General features: G+C 28.3%; 1 protein-coding gene across 1 annotated transcript; it reads left to right on the top strand.

Moving 5' to 3' along the window:
- Positions 1-2,927: 2,927 nt before the first annotated feature.
- Positions 2,928-8,764, top strand: LOC117931781 (probable WRKY transcription factor 12). The gene is made up of 4 exons (XM_034852847.1): positions 2,928-3,527; positions 3,733-3,806; positions 4,337-4,498; positions 8,505-8,764. The coding sequence occupies exons 1-4, from the start codon at positions 3,240-3,242 to the stop codon at positions 8,665-8,667; spliced, it is 687 nt and encodes a 228-aa protein (XP_034708738.1). The 5' UTR covers positions 2,928-3,239; the 3' UTR covers positions 8,668-8,764.
- The last annotated feature ends 14,216 nt before the right edge of the window (positions 8,765-22,980 follow it).

The following is a 22,980-nucleotide window of genomic DNA, read 5'->3' as shown; positions in this document are numbered from 1 at the left end:
TTTGGTAGGGTCCACATTTGGATGATAGATTGAAGATGATGGGAAAACCCCATTCCTAATCTTTCATTATCATCGGGTTATTAATTAAAAATTTGTTTATATAAATGCTTGAAATAATAAATGATATTTATATAAAAGATTAATTATTTTTTAAGTAAAAACATGATAAGAGTTAAATTCATTTAGAAATTATTTCATCTATTTTAATCAATTAATTTTTAAAATTATCATTCCCAATCCCTTCTTCTTCTAGCTTTGGCTTATGTTTTTTTTGTTTTTTTGTTTTTTTTATACTTAAAAAAAAGGGTGTGTTTGGATTGAAGTTTAATTTGTACTAACATATTCAAATTGCTTCTTAGCTTTCAACCCATAAAAGTGTTTCAAGACCTCTTATTTTCTCTTGGGCATAATTCGGAATGGTGAAATAAGGAATAAGAATAAGAAAATTATTTTAATTTTCATATTTAGATTACAATTAGAGATGGAAAAAGAAATAAACTTTTTTTTTACAAAAACTAAACCTAGTTTTAAGAAGATCTTGATTCCTCCATTGTATATTATTCATAATAATTTTGTGATTTTTATTACATTTATGCCCCAAAATTTCACAAAATAAAAGCTTCTTTCACGAGGTTTCACTCATTTTTGTCCCTTGAAAATAAATTAGTATTCTAAACTTTATTTTCTAACTCCACCACATTTGTGATGAATAATTCAATTGAGTGATGAATAAAAAATAGAATGAGTTTTCGATTCTCATTTCTTGCTCTAGTGTTCTACACATGCTATTATAAAAGAAATAAGAATGGAGATAAATCATGAGATTCGAAGAAAAAGATGAATATGTGAAAATGAAGATAAATAGTAAGATTTAAAAAAAAAGATTGAAACTTTTAATAATGATGAGTTTTGTCTTTTATAAAAACGAGATTTCTTATTCATATTCTTATTTTAATAAAGAATCCAAACAATAATAAGTGAGAAATAGAAAGAATCGATTTTTCATTCTGCGTTTTAAACATGTCTTCTTGTTTGTAAAATATGGGAATTATTAAATTAGGCTGATAAAAAAAAAAACAAAATAATAACTATTTTTTTTAAAAAATATAAAAATAAATTTTTAAAAGATATTTTATTTATCTTTCAAATAAAAGGAACCAACAAATTGGATTTTTAATGGTTAAATTATTTTTCATATTTTCTTAAACGTGAAAAAGACAATTTTTAATATATTTTAAAGGTTATATATATATATATGGCACCATTTAATTTAACAAAAAAGTAATTGTATTTCTTTTCCTTTGACCCTTAAGTCCGATTGAAGGAAAAATATGATTACCCTGCAAACTCAAAACATATTTTCCTGGAAAATTATGGGAAAAATGATTCCCACGTTGTGAAGTACACATACATGCAACTTTGTATGAAAAAACAAAAAGGTGGTAAAAAATATTCCTCTCTCTTTTTTTTTAGGTGCATGATACTAGGATTCAACTTGAATGTGTTTAAATTACTTTTGAAAAGTTAACCCTTTTTTTTCAAATTTAATAAATTCTTTAACATCAATTTGATTGACTTAAGTAAAAAAGTTAACAAATTAAGAATTTAATATAAAATAAATAATTAATTGTGGTACAATTTTTTTAATTATTTTATAATTAAATAAAATTTTATAATATCATTTTTGTACTTTGGAAATAACAACTTTGCCTTCCTAGGAGGGTCTAACATCATAACATCCAAATAAATGTAAAATTATTTTATTTTTTATTTATTTTTCAAAATAAATTAATAAATTTATTCCATTAGCATGAGCTCAAATCTTTTAAAAATAACTCGAGTTTTAGTCACAATTGTTAAGGTGGTTAAAGAATTAAACCCACAACTACATATATCATACCCACCTATAATCAATTTATGAAATGGGATGTGCTTTTCAAAGATAGAATGAGATTGGAATAATTGTTACTTGAATGAAAAAGCATAAGACTTGAAATTTTTAATTATTTAAGTGTTAAAAATGTTAGAAATACTTTTTAAAATTACTGTTAAATGTACTCTTAAAAAATACCAAAAACATTTTTTAAAATCACTCATAAACATACTTTTAGAGTGCGCTTAATAGTAATTTTAGGAATTGTTTTTAGTTATTCTAATACTTGAAAATTTTTATTTTTCAATTATTATAAATATTAGAAACATTTCTCAAAATCACCATTAGACGCATTCTTAGTGTTTGTTTGATAGTGATTTTAGAAAGTATTTATCATCTTTCTAACATTTAAAAATCTTTATTTTTTGAGTATTAGAAAAATTAGAAACACTTATTAGAATTACTGTTAAATATACTTTTAAAGTGTGTTTAATAATGCTTTTATTCGAAGTGTTTTTAATGAAAGTGTTTTATTTAAAAGTGTTTTTACAAATACATTTTACAGTGATTTTAAAAAGCATTTATACATTTTTTAATATTCTAATTATCAAAATTTTTAAATATCTTAAACATTAGAAACTCTTTTTAAAATTATTATTAAACATATTCTAAATATTTCTTCCAAAAATAATATAAATAATTTTTAATAAAAATATTAAAAGGTTTTCTTTTGTTTTTTTTTTTTTTTTCAAAAACACTTTTCAAGATAAAATTGCTTCCTAACATGACTGCCAAATGGACTCTTATATGCTGATAATTATCGGGGAAGCAAATCGAAAAATAATTCAGAGAATGCATGATTGCTCTGAACAAAAATGATAACAATAGAGATAAGAGATGAAGGAGAAAATGATAGTAAAATTATTAAAATAGTAATAGAATATACAAAGACAAGTAATTAGGGATAGGGGACCTACTCTCTCTCTCTCTCTCTCCTGTGGAGTGAGTTTCTGTAAATTATTTGATGTGAATGTGACAGAAACAGTAGAGAGACTGTGGAGAAGGTTAAGAAGGAGGAGAGAAGGGGGGAATATTAATAAGTTTTCTCAGGAAACATTCTCTCTAGCGTTTACTGGTTGACCAAACTGCACCATGTGAAGCACATACCCTTCTTGACAACTGTACGGACACATGCAACTCATGAGCTGGTTGAAGAAGATCTAAGAAGAAGATCACACATGCACCACCCAGCTGTAGCTTTGGAAGGTGAAGGCCAAGGAGGAAGAAGGAAGAAGAAAGAGAGAAGGATATAAAAGAGAGGTTTTGTATAAATTGATTGGAATTATATCAGAGAAATTAATTGAGGATGGATCATCATCATCATCAAGGAGAAAGATCTGGGGTTCCAAATTATGAGCTTCAGGTGTCTTATTCTACTACTCCTCAAGGCATCCATGAAATGGGGTTTGTGCAGTTTGAGGAGAACCAGGTGCTGAGTTTCTTGGCACCATCACAGTCTGCTCAGATGTCTCAGCCTCTCAACACTGCTAGCACATCCACACCCACACCCACACCCACCAACACCACTACTAATACAACCATGGGCTTTACTCACAATGATCTTCTCACCAGACCTTCTTGGAATAATGAGCAGGTGATGATATATATGATGATAAGAAAGTCTGAAAATTGTTGTTTAAGATGGGGTTTCATTCTCTCTTTTTTTTTTAATCTTTTTTTGCCTTATAAATTAATGTTTTTTTTTTCTTGTTTATTACTGGTATTTAGATTTGGGAGTTGGGGTTGTTGATACTCTCCCCTTTGTGTATTTTTATATGTTTTTGGCGAATAAACACTAGGTGGGGACATTGGATCCGAAGGCTGTGAATGAAGAGAATTGCACTGGTAATGCCAACGATGGAAGCAATTCATGGTAACCCTTTGCTTTCTTCCTTTGTTTCTTCTTCTGGGTGTTTCTACTCTTGATTTCTCTCCATCCATACATGCCCTCTCTCTCTCTCCCTCTCCCTCTCGCCCTCTCTCCCTCTCTGTGCTTGACACTCCCTAGAAAAAAAAAGCTTCTTGAAGGTCTCCCACAGAATCTAGAGGAGATCTAGCCATACATGGAGGATAGACAGCCTAATGAATTTGATTGCAGACTAGCATACATAAATATATATATGCCTTTTCGTACACCATCCTATAACCTCTCTCCTTCTTTCTCTCTGAATCTCTCGTGTTTGAGGGAATAAGTACTTGATCCACAAGAGTCTTGATACACATCGATGCTCAAATCCAAACCCACATCCACATGTCCATCAACAGATTAAATTACTCTTTTCTTTCCCAATTACTGACTCCTCTCTGCAAAACAGGAAAAAAGAAATGAAAAGAAAATTAAAGAGGAATTATTTGTATATGTGTGATATATATATATATAATTGGGTATTTTGAATTTGGCAGGTGGAGGAGCTCATCCTCAGAAAAGACCAAAGTGAAGGCGAGGAGAAAGCTTAGAGAGCCAAGGTTCTGTTTTCAAACTAGAAGCGAGGTGGATGTGCTCGACGATGGTTACAAATGGAGAAAATATGGCCAGAAAGTCGTCAAGAATAGCCTTCATCCAAGGTAACATTACTGCCTCCAAAAATAATTAAATTGCCTCATAAATTTTCTTATACTAACATCATACATAGGGCATAGAATTTCCCCTTCTGGAGGTGGACAATATGAAGAATTATAATACAATATTTTGTAAGCAAAAAGGGGTTATATAACAAGTACATTCAAGGCATGCACATAATCATTTCCTAAAGATTCGAGAGCTACCAGCAGGAGAATATTGATAGTACACTGTCACAGCCATTGAGGCCTCTTTTTTCTCAATGCACAAAACCAAAAAACAAAGAAAAAAGTGCTAGTTTGGTCATTGGTTTCATGTTCTAGTCTTCTAGATGCATATACATGTAATGCAAAGTTGAAACAATGTGTTGGCCATTGATGAGGGCATCAGAGATGGTGGGTTGGCCTCCCTTTATATTCAAGCAACCATCAATCTTCATGTTGCAAAAACCCCACATTCTTTTGAAATTTTCTTTCATATGCTTTGCTTATATATACATATGTATGTATGTACGTATGTATGTATATGTATCTTCCATTTTGTGAGCTTTATTGTTAGTTCTGCACTGAGACTGACGATATTTGATTAGGCGGACATGGTTCCCACAGCATAGATTTTGTGTCCTAGTGTCTGTGGCAAGTACTATATTTCCCAGTGGAAATCTCTTCAAAAGTATTCCATCCTTATAATTTTGGCAGAGAATTTTTCTCTAACAGTAGGTCAGAAGCTCTATACCATCCACCGACAATTTATGCTGGCCTTTGATAGCCAAGAAGGTGGTTAGTTTCCTTCATTTTCCTACTAGCCAATCAGTTTATTTTAATCCTTTGTAGAGAGATATATCTTATAGAACTTCATAGAGAAATTTAATCAAATTATCCTCATGTTAATTTGTATGCATATTTAACCAAAACAACTCTCAACTTCAACACAGTACTGCACATACTTGTGGAAAATATTCATCCATCTAAGTTTGACCATGGACACAAAATTCATGCTTTATGCAAATCATCCAACTTCTTTATCAGAATGGTGTGATCCATGAATATTGCATAAAGTTATTGAATGAAAAATAAGTAGAAGGTCCTGAAAATGGCGAAAATTTCACAATTCAGTCAGTAGAATTGAAAATCAGCAATTTCTTATTTGAAGAAGGAAGATGGTTAGATTAAGATAGCATAGATCCATGCACCAGTTATCATCTAAATGCCACAAGATTATTTACAGGATATTAGCCAAGAATATATATGCATATATTGCAGAATTCTCATTGAATTATTGGCTACTGTTGTGAGATTTCATTTGGAAATCATATTTCTAAATTTAATATCTAGTACTAGGAACATACAATTATGAATATTTGATTTCTTCATATATACAGTACTTGTGCTTTATTGATGATCATGATTTGACATACTTTTGTTTGTCTACTTGTGTATAGTGATATTCCTTCACATTACCTCACTTAACTTCATCAATCTGCCCCCCTTTTCTTAAACATACTAATGAAATGTCTCTTCTGATAACTGAATTATTTTGGAAGCATTGTATCCTAACTTTCTTTCTTCCATCCCCCAGCCCCCCCCCCCCCCCAAAAAAAAAAAAAAGCCCAGAAAATAATCAAGGTTTGAGATTTGAGAAACGTTTAAATAGAATCATCAAAAGATACAGTTTGATTTTTTTCAGGGAGTCAGGAAACGATATAGGAGAAGGTCTGTGTATGTGAAGCTGTGTATGGAATGCTTTAGGAGAAAAGGATGTTACAGTTTGCAGTCTCACTTGGTTTTGTACTAGAAAAACTCACTTAGATCTTTATATAGAGAATCATATACAACAAAAGTCACTTAGATTTTTCTCTGCTAACTTAGAGAGTCGGTGTATTAGGGCTATAGAATCATCCAAGCCAAAGAGAAAATGGTTGCCTATCAATAAGATGGAATGCATGTAGAATTTTACTTTGTATGGTGCTTACCAACTTAAGAAAAGGCTTTAAAAAAAAATCACAACAGATATAGGCTATGTTTGGTTCCTAAAAAAATTCTAAGAAAAAAAAAATGCTACAAAAAACTGTTTTTTCATGATTTCACTATGGAAAATATGAAAAAAAAAAGTTAAATATAATTAAAATTAGTCATAAATTTATGCTTTTTAAAATTATTTGATTTTTACATAATTGAGGAAAATAAGTTTAAAGAATCATGTAAAAATAATGTATTGACTTTAAACTTATTTTTTATTTTTCTTGATCTTTTCTTTTCTATTTTATTTCCTTCAAATTTCCTTTTTATTTTCTTTCCTTCAGATTTTTTCGGTGTATATATATATATATATATTTATATGTAATAATTGGGTGGTTTTTCTCTCCTTTGTGATCATAATAAATAATCAGAATTTATTGTTTATCAACCCATTTTTGTGATTAGGTGGCATTGGAAGTCCACTTGTCTACTTTATGAGGGTGATTTAGTACTATTTGTCTAAGGTGTCAATTATGATTAATCATCTTTTTTTATAAGCAAAGTTGAATTATATATATATATAGACAATATAATTATCTATAATATATTGAACAATTTGTCTATAATATAAAGTTTTGAACAATTTATTATAGGTACCAATGCAAAAGTTGGTCCAATGGACCGACAAAGAAGCCCAAAGAGATTGTCATCATAATTCATAACTATTACCACAAAAAGATATTAAAGTGAGTGGCACACGTGCACACTTAAAAGAAAATGTCAAAATCTTCAATCATGCATGGCTGAAATATAATTCTTTCATAATCAAAGTTCAACCAAATTATTATGATTCTTATTCAGCACATCAACATTATTAAATAATTGGTACCATGTCATTCTTGTGACATGATTAAAATTTGAAAACATTCTTTTCATTTTTAATGTTTTGAATGGTGTAAGTATTTGGGGATTGTTTTGTGACCAAAGTAGAAATAATTTTTTTTAATAAATATTTTTACTTTTAGTAAATATTGAAAACAAGCCATTAAGTGTAAATGACATAAATAGCTTATAAAATGAAAATATTATTAATATAGCCAAATATTTGATGTCTTAGATAGGACCATGGTTATGTTTCTATGACTTTGTTTTTTTCTTCCGCTAATATAATTCATAAAAAAATAGATTATATCTAATTTTTAAATATCTACTCTATGGTATGGGTGCCAATATTGATAAGACCATGCATTTTGGTCGATCTAATTCTTTTTTTCTTAGCAATTGGCATAGTTTCTACACATCAAACTAACACCTCGTAGGAGTGCAAAAAAATAATGTAATGTACAAGATTAAGATAAGTTATTTCTTTCTTTTGATTCCAAGTGTTTACTTAAAGATAGAATAGCATCAGTAAAAGATGTGAGACTTGTATAATTTTGAGAGTTCTAGGTGTTTATATTCTAATGGATTTTCTTATTTATGAGTCAATTGAATTGGTTTCTAAGATGGTATGATGATAAATATAGAAAATGAAGATAATTAACGAGCTAAAAGACCTCTTGAAGATCGTCTTTGACTTTTGTTGTTTAATGTAAGTAGAAGTAATTAATTCTATTGTTGGTTTTATACTTGAGAACTATATTTTAAAATTGCTTTTATAAAAAAATAATGATAATTTTCATATCGCTAAAATTTTAATAAAAGAAGAATGTACTTTACTTTGCATATCATGTTTGAAGAAAAACATTAGTGCAAATAAATTACATTAGAAAATGGGGTTTATATTTGAACGTTTTATTAAAACATTGTTATAAGTTGTATTTCACATTCAAAAACAACTTTTAAGATTTAATAAGCTTTCGTAAACAAACTTAAATATGAACTTATAACAAAGTTAACTACCTTCATATGTATATGTAATGAGATATAACTTGAATTTAAGACCTAAAACAAATGTCTAGCTATGATGATTTTTATGTAAGTTAATAATCCTTTGCTTTGCCTTGTTGCATAATAACTTATTGTTTTCTATATATGTTTGAGTGAATTGCAGAAGTTATTATCGTTGTACTCATACAAATTGTCGAGTGAAGAAGAGGGTGGAGCGGTTATCAGAAGATTGTCGGATGGTGATAACAACATATGAAGGTAGACACAACCACTCTCCTTGTGACGACTCCAATTCATCTGAACACGAATGTTTCACTTCATTCTGATACCAAACTTTAATAAGGGGACTAAATTAAACAAAGAAACATTATTGTAATGATATTGTAATGTATGATTTAATTAGTTTGCAACAATTAAACTTAATTTGTTGATCAAAATCATTTTTAGGCTCCCCCACTTTCCCATTTCATAGTCATTAATTAATTCTTCAAATTAAACTCACTTGATTCAAACTACTTATCTCATCATCACATTTGATTATTTACTTCATGATCAAAAAATTAATTGATGAAATTTAGTGAGTATGTTGTATCATGAGAAAAGTTGGCTAATTTTCATAGCATTCAAAATAATTGAAATATGTATGTCTATTTAAGACCTTAATTACTAATAGTTGCAGCTGAAGCTAGTGTGCTTAAAGAAAAGAAGAAGAAGAAGAAGAATAGAGAGAAAGAGAGAAAGGGTAAAGAGATAAGCAACCATACCTCCAAGCATAGCTTAAAGCATTCACCTACTAACTTAGCTATGACATGGATTCATCTACCAATTCACCCATTGCAATGTCTTAATCATGAGAGATCAAGATCGGAATGTTGCACCTATATCACAAAATCAACTCACAATTACACTTAATTTAAATTTGAGAAGAGATGAGAAAAAAAAGTTAAATATTTAGGGAAAAAAATGTTTTATATCATCAGAAGTTTCATCAAAATTGTGAAAAGATATTATATTATTTGATTATTTTGTAAAATATTAAACAATCAAATCAAGGACCTTTTTGAGGAAACATTTCAATAGATAATTTATGTCATATTTTTTTTGTAAGACCCTAAATTACAAGGGTAAGTGTTAAATTAAAAATGCTAGCTCTTGTATAACACAGATTAATTTCTCAATTCAATTTAACCAATTAGTTACCATTCTTAAACCAATTTTTTCTAATTTACCTAGGATGAGATTAATTAAAGGTTCAAATTTAAATAGAAATGCTTGTGACAATCCAAGAAGTTGGAAAGATAACAACCAAAACTCAAAGATTAGAATATCCTTACTCACAGCAAAGCATGAATGCACAATACAAGCATACATGTGAAAAACCTTCCAAAGGTAAAAAATCTTTACTTGAGGTTACAACAAAAAACAATAATCCACTATGAGCAATAAAGATACAACCTATTATCTTATGAACTTAGAGTTCTAGAACAATTGCAAATCAACTCAACTACCATTCATGAGACTATGTACCTACATTATATCTGAATGTTTTACGTCCACATACCATTCATCTAAGGTTGCATCCTATGCGAGCTTCAATATTCGTTATGAATGTCTTAGATTTGTTGTCATTGAAGTGCAAGACAATTGTGTTAGAATAGAGCCTTTAAAAGTAGTGACATGATGTAACCTTTGATTTCATTAAATATAATATCATTTTTTTTATATCATATTTGCATTATTATGGTATATTTAAGCATTCATACCTAATCACTTATATTATACATAACTCGAGTGCATTAGGAGTTATATAAAAAATTCAAGTAATAGGTTTCTTACAAGTTTATTTATGACTAGTTTATAGACTTAGATGACTCATTAAAAGTTATAGTGCACTATCTTTTAATTGGTGAGATGACTTATCTTGGTCATCTAGATGAGTTTCTTATGGTGATTGTTGTAGTATGTATTATTATACATTGAATAGGACCTACAGGGAGTTATGGTTAAATGACTATCAAGTTGTCATGAAATCTCCAACTACTATACTGCATGGGTTCTTAATCTTGAGAAAATATTTCGTTATTGTTGAGGTTATTATTAACTTTAACCTATAGGTGAGATCCTAGATTGATCGTATATTCCCTATGGATTGGGTTACTCGTGGTTTTGGTATTTGACAATAGATATTCTCAATTAAAAGCATCATGATATCTCATATATTTGAAACATTATATCCCCTTAAGTGATTTTAAAGATTTATGATCATGAAACTTACGGCCATAATAATGCTTTAGTGGAATTTGACATATGTCCTTTGTGGATAATAGTATGTCAATCGATCATAATATAAGTGAATATGAGATTTAAGAATTGAGAGGTAATCTTGAGAGATTGATAGCTACTACGCTATTAGATTATGGACTATTCATGAGAAACCTTTATACAATGAATAGAAGGTCATATACTTGATAAATTAATTGATTAATTTGTATCTCAATTTAATATCATAGGATATTGAAGTACATCTAATTCTCTTTAGTGGAGTATTGAGTCAACCTTAGAATTTGATTTTAAAGAAGTTAGTATTTTTCCTATGGGTCTCAGTAGTCTTCGCTCAAGCTCCTAATTCATGTGGCATGTTTTGTTTGAGGGATTTTGAATTTCTAGTTCACAAGCCTTGGCATGTTAGTCACACCATATATGGACATCCTCTAACTGCACCTTAGGTAAAGGAGAAAGAAGAAATTCACAAAACATAGCAAGGTCCAACTCAAATTGCTTGTTCTTATTGTGATAAATAAGTCGCTCATGATGAATAGAGCCCTAGAAAGCATGACATGATGTAACGGATTTTAGATTCATTAAAAAATATATTTGTTTATGTTTCTTTCCTTTATTATGTATTAATTGGTTATCTAAGTATTCATGCCCATATCACTTACATTGTACATGACTTAGGTGCATTAGGAGTTGCCAAAAATATTAGTCATGAATTACTTGCAAGGTGATAAGTAGTTTACAATCAGTTCATGGATTTGGTCAATCTGACAAAAACCTTCTAATTGAGGGATGACTTGTTTTGGCCATCAAGATAAAGTTCTCATAGTTAGTGCCCTAGTGTGCATGGTTACACATTGGATAGGACTAACTATATTGGTTATCATAATTCACTAAACTCTATATTGCATGGACTCTTTGCTGGAAACTTCATATTGTGTTCCCTAGCTTTGGATCTCATAAGGTGCATGCTCTTTATCCTTAGGCTATCTAAATCTAATGTAGTGGAATAAAATGATAATAAAAACCTTAATAAAGACTAGATCTAGAGTTAGAAAATCATATCTAAAATCTAGATATTCCTAAATTGAATCACATCCAATGAAAATGTTGAAACTATGATAGTTGTTATAAAACTTGTCTACCCAAGGATCTTTCATCCAATCCTTCCCTTTATGGATCCTAACAAAAGAGAAGGGTAAGCTTTTCTTACTTGCCTGAGGGTGGCTAAGGGTTGCTATCTTTTTTTTTGGAAAACAATGGACATAGGGCCAAAAACTTGACTAAACCCTTAAGAGGGTTTTATAAGGGGTTTCCTATAAGTTGAAGTGACTTTAGCCTAAATTGGGATTGGGTCACTTAATTGAGTTCACTTGGGTCCTAATTAATTAATTATTCATAATAGGCTTCAATTAATTAATTAGGCCAATCTATCAATCCAAAGAGACCTCTCATAAGATCTAATACAACTTTGCATTTTTACTAAAACACCCTTATGAACTAGAAACCAAATCCCTCAAACAAAACTTCTTGAGATGAACTAGAAGCTCGAGTGGCGATCATTAGGACCTATAAGAAAATATTGGCTCCCTCATAATTTAATTTTAAAGTTAACTCAATACTTTATTAAAGAAAGTCAATTGCACTCCAGTATCATATGAGATTACAATGAGACAAAGCTCGGGTTCATGCAAACTCCTCACAAACTGGTATTTGTAATATTATTGGGTAGTGTTATCAACTCGTCAAGATTATTTCTCCAATTCTTGAGTTATAAATCTTCCTATTATGTGATCAGTTGACATACTCTAACTCATAAAGACTATATGTCAAATTCCACTTAAGGAATTATTGTGACCATAAATTTCATGATCACATGTCCTTTATATCACCCAAAGAAATATATTGTCTTAATCCCATGAAATATCATATGCCTCGATTGAGAATATATATTACCACTAGCCTCCATCAACAATGACCCAACCCACATGAATGTTTTAATTCAATTTAACCAACCAACTACTATACTTAAACCAATTTTCTCTAATTTATCTAGGATGATATTAATTGAAGATTCTAATGTTAATAAATATGGTCGATTGTGACAACCTAAGAAGTTGGAACAACAACAATCAGAATACATAGGCACGAATTTTGTAATTTATAAGAAGTCACAAATACACAATACAAGCATATATGCGAAAAATCTTTTAGAGAACAAAGATCATTACCTAATGTAACAATACAAAAACCAAAATCCATTATGAAAAATAAAGCTACAAACTATTGCTTTTATCAACTTAAAGTTCTTGATCAATCACATATCATCTCTAGCTAAGCAACTTAGCTACTATTCAAGAGGTTGTGAACCCGCATTATACCTAAATGTTTCATGTGAACATCTATAACTACTTGTTGAAAATAGAGTTTGGAGTGTCTATGTATGAGTCAAGGTTCATAGTTGCTTCTAATTGCAATTGTAATTCCATTCAGCTAAGGTCTTATCCAATATGAGCTCCAATATTTGTTTTCAATATGAGCTCCAATAGAGTTTGGAGTGTCTATGTATGAGTCAAGGTTCATAGTTGCTTCTACTTGCAATTGTAATTCCATTCAGCTAAGGTCTTATCCAATATGAGCTCCAATATTTGTTTTCAATGTCCTAATTAACTTTATTACCATTAAAGTCTAAGTCAATTGTTTAAACACCATATAAGAGTAAAGACCTTTCTATGTATTAGTGATTGTCTTCATTAAGACAACAAGGGTTCTCCATATATCTGCATGAATTATACATTTTATTCAACATCCTTCCAAAATTAGATTAGATGCTTAGTTATGCCACTTCGTTCATGTTTCTTTACATTGGATGTGAGACTAACATAACCCATTTGACCTTGGATGTGATGGATACCTATCCTTTTGATACCCAAGTGTGATTGGGTCTTCCATTCCCCATCATCATCTCCTAATTACTTTTGGTAGTTAGTCTAAAGTTCTTATCTGAATTGTTAAGCATTAAGAATGCAATACCCATTGATGAAGCTTTCCGATATTATCATGTTAGCCATAACATCGCTTAAGCAAAATGAAAATGTGCACATGCAACTCTTTGTAAAGACTTTAATTTACAAGCAAGTTTACTCACGACTTCACACAAGTGAACTTCTCCATCCTTAAGTGAAGTTGAGCATGAACATTAAGATTGTGACTTTGCATGAGTGAAGTCTCTAGTCCTCAAGTGAAGTGCCTATCTTGGGTGCATGACACTAAAGTCCTCACACCTAGACATCCCTAACAACTATAATATGGAAAGAATTGAAAACCTTGTCAACTTAGGATCATTGTTGTAATTTCTCAATCACTATCAAATTCTATTAAAGCAACTTGAGATTCAAGGCAAGAGTAATAAGGGGAGATATAAATAGATGAATTGGAGGATTGTTCATAGACTATATCATGCTTTGGATCATCATTTATATATTTTATCACTTTGGGAATTATTTTAAGCATCTACTTTATCTTCTTTCCTTTTCTTCTATGGTTTTCTTTAATAAACATTAAGTTAGTGATTCATTTAAATTCAATTCAAGGATTTTCAAGCTTGGTTTTCCTAAAGTATTTTCTATTTCTATTGTTGAAAAATTTCATTACATTTTATTAGTGTATTGAAAATCATTTTACTATTGTTAAATGAAATACCAATTTTTAGGTTTTGATTATGAGTAACTAATTTTCTTAGCACCAAGGGGTGGGCGAAGTTGAGATCAATCTAGACGTCTATTCTATTCTCCATTGGTTTCACTATGTGCAAAGTATAAGTAGGTTGATGCTATAACAAACACTTACTGAAAGGTTGTAAAGGCCAAAAGTCAAATAACCTTAGAAGTAAGTTTGAGCAAGATTGAAGTGACCTTAATTGAAGCAAAGCAAAATCCATTTTGGTGCAAAGTTAGGGTATGAACCTAAAGTCAAAAGCATTGGTTCCTCACTTTGTCTCTTTCTCAACCTTAGTTCCAATGCAACTGGTTAAGAAAGATGACTGAGTTAAGATAGTTACCTTTGTGGAACCTTGCTCTTGGTATTATTATTATTATTATTGCTATGGATTTTATTAAACTTGATTTTGAACTCCACCCACTTCTCTAATAAAAATGACAGAGCCCTTTTCACATAAGCACCATTCCAATCACCTATTTCTTGCCTCTACCACTAAAATCACCAAGTCCCTATGGAGTCAATCCTAGTTTTCCTAGGGACTATGATTGAAAGTTCTTTTACTTGGAAAATTAACACTTTTTATTATCATTAACCCGACCCTTAAAGCAAAAACCAATAACATTTAAGCCATTCAAAGATGAAAAACATATCACATCAAATATTTAGACTATTCATAAATTAATACCATGATCATGGATATGTAACCCACACAAATATTATCAAACATTATAACAAACTTAGCATTACCCTTAAAGTTTATTGGTTTTATACCTAGGAGTAAGACCATTAGAAGCAAATGAATATTGAATATTAAATGCAAACCATATAAATTATTGAAAATACAAGGTTTTCCTTTTGGAAAAAGGTTATATCCATAGAGAAGACATCTATCATGATAACATTTTCTATTCAATTGTGAGATTTGCCTATATTTGCCTTACTGTAACATGCATTTAAATTTGGAACTTTAAAAAAAAAAAAAAAACAATCTGAAAAACTATAATTCCTAATGAAAAAGTAAATGAGAAGATTTATTGTTTGGTTGCTGTTTTTGAAAACTATTCTGGAAAACAGTTTTTTATAATAGTTTTTAAGAACAGTTTCTGGTGTTTTCAAAAATAAAATTATGTTTGGGAACTGGATTCTGGAAAACAGTTTTTGTTCTTAAAAAAAAAAAAAAACATGTTTGGTTGAGTTAATAAATTTTTTTTTTTTAGAACAAGTCAAATAAAAAATATATTTAAAGGTTTTCTTTTTCTTCAATTAACTTGATATCGTAAGCATATAAATAATTTTTAAATTCACATTTTATTAAAATTTAAAAATTTATTCTCAAATTTATCTACACCAATTATAATTTTTGTTAACTTTTAGTAGATAAATATGAACATGGAACATGATATAGATAAATAAGGTAAAAAAATTAATTAAATAAAAAATAATTCAAATATAAATATAATTTTTATACCATTTAAAAATAATTATTGATTTTCTAATGCAATTTAAAATATTATAAGATAAAAATAATTACATGATATAATAAATTAAAAATGATTCAAATGTAAATATAATCTATTTACCATATAAATACATGTCAAAGTTGATCATCGTTTAAATGTATCTTATACAAACCATGTTATTATTTATTAAATATGATATTGCATATAAATTACCAAATATTAAATTTGATGTTGCATATAAATTATAAAATTTAAAAGTTTTTTTTATAATGTATAAATTATCAATTACTAAATATTACTTTACCAAATATTAAATCCGATGCTACATATAAATTACCAAATATAACTTTACCAAATATTAAATTTGATGTTGCATTATAAAGTATAAAATTACAAGTTTACCAAATATGGTTCTCCCTATCCCAATAACCACCAGCAAATCCCCAAACCCAAAGCTCTCCCCCAAATCTCGATCATAGTCGAGGGTCACCGGAGTTGGAGAATGATTCTTGTTCAATCCCGACATCGGCGACGATGAGTCACCATCCACTAGCATTGAAGCTCCTACAGTTCGTCAATTGTAGTGAGGTAAGGGAGCCTTCATCCTCTGATTTCTCATTTTAATAGACTTTGAAGGAGGTAACAGTTGGGTTAAACGAGAATAGTTCTTCTTCTTCTTCTTTTTTAATCTTCATGGCGGACAAGATTGATGGTTTAAAATTAGGATTTGAGAATCTCATAATTGGACTCGTTGTACCACACACCGTCGCTCACGGCATCTCTACCTGTGGCCTTGCCCTTTAAAGCATTGCACAGTCGTCGACGCCTTTCACACCCACAACCATTCACTCATGCCAAGACCACCATAGTTAGCCAACATGGTGCCATTTTCATCCTTTCATCATTCATTTCTTGCTGCTGAAGGAGAAACCACATGTAAGGAAACACAAAAAAAAAACACGAAGAACAACTTTTCCTTGAATAGTGAAGAAAACAACCAAAACAACTTTTTTTTGTTCTTTGAAAAGACTCTGTCTTTCAAGAACACGGAAAACACCAAAAACAAAAATCACCATTTTTCCCAAACACGTTTACAGTGTTTTTTGTTTTTAAGAACATAAAACAGTTCTTTAAAACAGCAACGAAACAGACCCTTAGTTTTTCGTCTAAAGGATAATTAAGAACAAAGTTAATTCCTTTAAGAATTCCATTTATTGCCTAGACCAATTATTTACACAAGGATACTTTAATTTTATCAACATATTGTTTCCTATGCCTTGAGATGTTGGAAATTAAAGGACCATCACCTATTGTTTTGTCATTGAAAGAATATTTCCATGTTTTTTCTTTATATATGGATGACATTGTATTAGTTGAGAATAATATGGAGATGATTTTTAGCATTGAAGAGTGATTGTCTTTCACTAATATCAAGGACATGGGGTAAGCAAATTTTATATTCATAGTTAAGATCTTAAAGGGTTACTCTAAAATGCTTCATAGTTTGCCTTGAAAGACTTATATTATAAAAATTCTAAAATGACTTTGGACTTAGAATTATGAGCTAATAGACACTCTAATTAATCAATAGTGTTACACCTTTGATAAGTGTCATGAGAATGATGAAGAAAAGAAAGATATGACAATAATTTCTTATATGAGTGCAATTGGAATTTTAATATATGTTATGTTGTGAACTTGATCTAATATATGTTTTATATCCAGATTGGTTTGTCATTACTAGAACAACCCTAGGTTTGTCCATTAGTGAGTAGTTAAGATAATTTTTATAATTGCTTCAAGGGAATTTAGATCTCATCCTTTGTTATCAAGGTAGAGAGTTGAAATTGAAAAAATACAAGGTTGCACATTGGGCTAGTTACAAAGATAAACAAAAGTCTATTACAAGTTATGCATTCTTTATTCAAGATACTACTATCTCTCGATCTTACATTATAATTTCAATAGTATGTCCCTTATTCAATGGTAGTATAAGAGATTGGTTCAAGGGGTTCTCTCACTGAAGCCATTAAATATGCTTGATTTTTCAAATATTGATTGGATAAGTTTTATTTCTTATTTTGTTTCCCTTTTAAAAGTAAACAAAAATAAGTGACAAATTTAATTTTTCAAAAATTAGTTTTTCACAATAAAAATAAGTCTTACCATCACACATAAAAAATGTAAATCCAATCACAAAACGTATTGCTTCCCATATAAACACACTATGATTGCCCATATTCACATCTTTGAGTTAAAAAAACTCTTTTTTTTTTCTTTCTAAAACCAATCCACCAAATATTAGTGTCACCATAACAAATGAAGACTAATATATCATACAAACTAGGTCATGAACTCTTTTTCCATTATTATCATCATTTTTCTTCTTTGGGAAATTAAATTTAAATTTTCCATAATTTTAGCAATTACCTTTAAAGGTTTTAGAATTTTTATATTATTAAACTTGTTAAAATGACTTCTTCCCTCTTAAAGTCTTTCTTATTAGGCTTTGGATTTTGTTTAAGATTAGATGATGAGAAGGTTTTTCATAGAGGTAGAAGTATTGCTAAAAGTTCTTGTGATGGAGTTGGTCTAAACATTAAAAGTGATTCACCATTTTCCTTTCTTTTCCCTTCTTTGTGCCTATATTCATAAAATTGTGAGAAGGTTTTTCATAAAGGTAGAATTACTGTTAATGTTTAAAGTAACTACAACATGTTCCATGAATCAAGAAGACTACGCATAATGATAGACAATTACAACTTATCAAGAATAAGATTACCATGTGCAACAAGTCCTTAGCTATCACAATTATTAAATTAATTAACTAAAGAATTAAACTCTTTCATTTAGCTACATTATAACTTTCTAAAAGTAATTGAACATATGATTTAGAAGCAGTTCTATAAGCTATAGAAACAACATCAAACAATTTATATTGATCTTTAAACGAATCTCTCGATCTATATCAAGTTCCATATGGGTTCCTTTTCATTAGACATGATTTTCTTTGCATTATTATCATAAAAAATTTCATAATTTCTTCTAATAGAAACTAAAACACTTTCCTTGAGTGGTGATAAAGGTGAATCAATTATGTATTCAACTTTATTTTGACATAGAACGTTCTTAATTCTTTTTTTTTTTTTTTCAAATTGAAAAGTTATACTAATAAGTTTTTCAGTTTTGCTAAGTTTATAACTAATAGTTTTAGAGGTCATATTTAATTAGCTAATGTTCAATCTAATAATTTGAAAAAATTGACTTAATTGTGCAAATCTAAGATTAATAGTTGATGATGTCATACAAGTCAAACCAAACAATCTTTTACAACAAGCATAGCAACATAAAAAGAAATCTTACTCGAATACCAATGATAGGTTATGAAGTAATCATTTGTTGTCAAAGTTTTTAAACACTTTTCTCTTCAAACTCTTCAATTAGTTTTCTCTTCAAGATTTTTACTCATTTCTCTTTCACTCTATAGTATGAATAAAGACAATAGAAATAAAAAAAAAAATTAAAAGTATAACTAAAAGATAGATGAGTTTTTCCTTTTTCAAAGCTTTTCTCAATAGATTTTTTCTTATACAGATAATTAACCAAGTGAAGTGAGATACTTTAAGAAAAACATTTTATTTTCACCCACCTACCAAGTTATCTCTATCAAGTTGACTTGGTAAAATTCAATATCTAATTCTCTAAAAATATAAAATGTCATGTGTAAAAACAATATACAATTTTAAAAAATCTATATATTTATAAATATTATATTCATATAAATCATATGCAATGCAAGTAGTTTTATGTGCATATGTTTGTGGTGCACCATAATATGTGAGGTTTATAACAAATTTAGTCACTACATTGAAAGAGGGTTTTTTTTAATCATAATATCGAACAACCACATATACCTTGAATCAAACTCAAACTCTTCAAGCTTTTGGACTAGTTGTTGTAGTTTTTCATTCATTTTTTTTCCTACCAAAAAACTAAGATTTATAAAATTAAAGGAAATTAGAAATAGTGATGTTTAATCTCATTCAATTTTTAATTATCTCGTAAATCATAATATAAATGAAATTTTTGGTTCTTTTGATTATTATTTTATGGTGATTATGGGTTTAAATTGGTTAGACTATGAAGTACAACTGATACAATTTAAGTCAAAGTAAGAAGTTACTTTTGGTTCCGAAAAAAATAACAAAATGTTGAGAAATTTAGGGCATGTTTGGTTACTGTTTTATGTTCTTGAAAAAAAAAATATACTAAAAACATGTTTAATAAATGGAGTAGTTTTTGTTTTTATTGTTTCTCGTGTTCTCAAAATGGTTATTTTTAGATAACAAAAAAGAAATGTTGTTTTCCTTTTTTTTTTTTACTATTTTGAGAACAAAACAAAAAAAAGGCAACAGTTATTCTCTATGTTTTCTCCCCTCCCCCCGTTCTCACATTTCCCTACATGTGGTTTCTTATCCAGAATGAACTAGAGCGAAAACCTTTTTTTTTGCTTATCAAAACCTTTATTTTATTTTGAAATCTATTTATTATTATTATTATTATTATTATTTTGGAATGGGATTGTGGGAATCATTTCTCATTTATGTTATTTGAATGGGATTTAAGCATTTTTATTCTATCAAGCGTTTTTTGTTTTCTGATTTCTGATTTTTCCCATTTGGATGCTAAGAAAACTAGGGAAAAATAAGGAAAAGAATTTGATAAAGAGTAGGATTTTTCTTGTGTTGTTTTGTTCAAGGGAACGAAACAAAGTATTCTTCCATGCTTTCTATTTGCAAGATTGAAAATTTTTGTTTCACTGATAAGGTGGCGTGAGAATGTTGTTGGATCTCTGTTTCAGTTCAGAAAAAAATGAGAAATTTTCTTATTTTGTTTATTTTGTTGTTTATTTGATAATTTTGGATTGAGTTTATGCATTTTAAAATGCTATGTCTACTTTCTTGTTTATTGAATATTTATTGGTTTTTTTTTTATGAATTTTCATATATTTTTAATTTGGTAAATTTATATTTTGTAATGCCTTTTCCTTTTTCAACTTCTTCTTTGAGTCTAAAGCTTTGTCACATGACAATTTAAATTAGATTTAAAGGTGATTTTGATGGGGTGCCCTATGAATTCTTGAACAATCGAATCATGGTTGAATTGTTATTTTGTTTGGTGCATGCTTTTAGATAATAAATTTGTAAATGTTGCAGTCAGTGTTGTATTAATTGAGCAAATAGTTATAGGACTTTCCAATTGACGGGTTAGGCTATATTTGTTCTGATTGATTACAAAATCAGGGAAATAACTTGTTTGTGTCATTGGATAAAGATGTCTATGATTCAGATTGTAAGACTACTAACCATATATTACAATACATGAGTTGAATAAAGCTGGTATTCCCATTTCCTAGAGAATTGAATCCCAAAAATATTCTCATGTGTTTTTTTGTTTGTAATTTAAAATAAATAAATAAAGCCTAATGGAAATTGGAGAGTAAAATTGAAATGGTTAGGAAAAAAAACTAGAGACTACCACCCATAAAGACTAGTTGCACTCTACCAAATTTATTAATTAAGATGCCAAATTTATGCCTATATGGAGTTTACCATATGTACAAATATAAATATTATTTAAATTAATATAGTTACATATGGTCACAAAGTCTTTTTTGTTTAAGAAAATTATAATTGGTGTAAAAGTTTCAAAATTGATTTTTTTTTTTTAATTTAAATGAAGTGTGAATATAAAAATTATTTATATATTTATAATATCAAGTTAATTGAAGAAAACACTTTAATAATTAGAAAAAAAAACTTTCAAACACATTTTATGTTTTACTTATTCTAACAAATATTTTTATTAACTCAACCAAACATGTCTTTTTTGTTTTTTTTTTATAATAAAAATTGTTTTTCATAATTCAGTTTTCAAATACAATTTTTTTTTCCCTAAAAACACAAAAAACTGTTCTTAAAAACTATTCTCAAAAAACGTTTTCTAGAACAATTTTCCAAAACAACCAAACAAACCCTTATACTCTATGTTTTTGGAAAATTTAAAATAAAATTTAAAGGAAAAAAAATAGAAAAGAAAAAAAATTATAACAAGTAATAAAAAATTATTTTTAAAGTTAATAAATTATTGTTAAATAACCTTTAGCCTTATTTCACTTATTTTTCATCTTCTACATAAAAATTAAATAATTTAAAAGTGTGTAAAGTTTTAAATTATATTTGATTTTATTTCATTTTTCATGCTAAGAAAAATATGAGAAATTTATTTTTTTAATATTTGAATCTTTAAACTATGTTCAATTATTAATTTGTTCATATATTTTAAAATGCAAATAAAATACTCTTAAATTACTATGTTTTATTCTAAAAATAATTTTTAAATTTCATTAAAAAAAAAATTACATTTCATTTTTTATTATTTTTGCCTTACCAAAGATAAAATTCTCAATCAAATATTTAAATGACCAATTTATTGCTATTAGAAACACCAACAACATAACTAAAATAAATTTCTAAAGTGTTTGATAAAATTAAAAAATTAAGACCTGAATTCTAAGTATTGAAATTATAAATACTTAATTAATATAAATAAAAAATTAATATTATTTTAGGTTTAAGTGCAAAATTTAATTTGACCATTTGATAATAGAAATAATAAAATAAGAAAATGATTATTTTTATAATTTTAACTATGTAGTTATCATATGATATTCTTTGAAAATTTAAGGATTGTACATAATATTTTTTAAGTGAACAACTTAAATTTTTATTTAATAATATAATTTGTATGCTATGATTAAAACTATAAAAAAATTTATTGTTATTTTTTATTTTATAGTAATGTAACAACTATTTTTTTTAATTATCATTTACCTCCAAAATGGTATAAATATTTTAAAGTCTATTGGGTTCTAGAGAAAATGCTAGCAAAAAGGAAAAAACATTGAGAAAAAAATCAATTTTCTTGTATTAAGATAACATTGAAAATGAGATAGAAAAATAAGAAAGAAAGTAATATAAAATAATTAAATATTTTTCTAAAAATGAATAAATAAAAAAGGTTCTAGAAAGTGCTTTTGTTAGTAATTTAATTTTAACTTTCAAAATTTTTCATGGATAATGACTAAAAAAGTTTTAATCACGATTCTCTTTTCTTCTAGGT

Source organism: Vitis riparia, chromosome 15, assembly GCF_004353265.1.
Source record: "Vitis riparia cultivar Riparia Gloire de Montpellier isolate 1030 chromosome 15, EGFV_Vit.rip_1.0, whole genome shotgun sequence".
NCBI lineage: Eukaryota > Viridiplantae > Streptophyta > Magnoliopsida > Vitales > Vitaceae > Vitis > Vitis riparia.
The sequence above is the reverse complement of the archived record's forward strand: the minus strand, read 5'-3'. Positions and strand labels throughout refer to the sequence as shown.

Excerpts from the sequence above, each read along its gene's own strand:
- LOC117931781 (XM_034852847.1), top strand. The coding sequence starts at position 3,240 with ATGGATCATCATCATCATCAAGGAGAAAGATCTGGGGTTCCAAATTAT. Across the intron at positions 3,528-3,732 it reads CTTCTTGGAATAATGAGCAG|GTGGGGACATTGGATCCGAA; the intron begins GTGATGATATAT and ends AATAAACACTAG. Across the intron at positions 4,499-8,504 it reads AAGAATAGCCTTCATCCAAG|AAGTTATTATCGTTGTACTC; the intron begins GTAACATTACTG and ends AGTGAATTGCAG.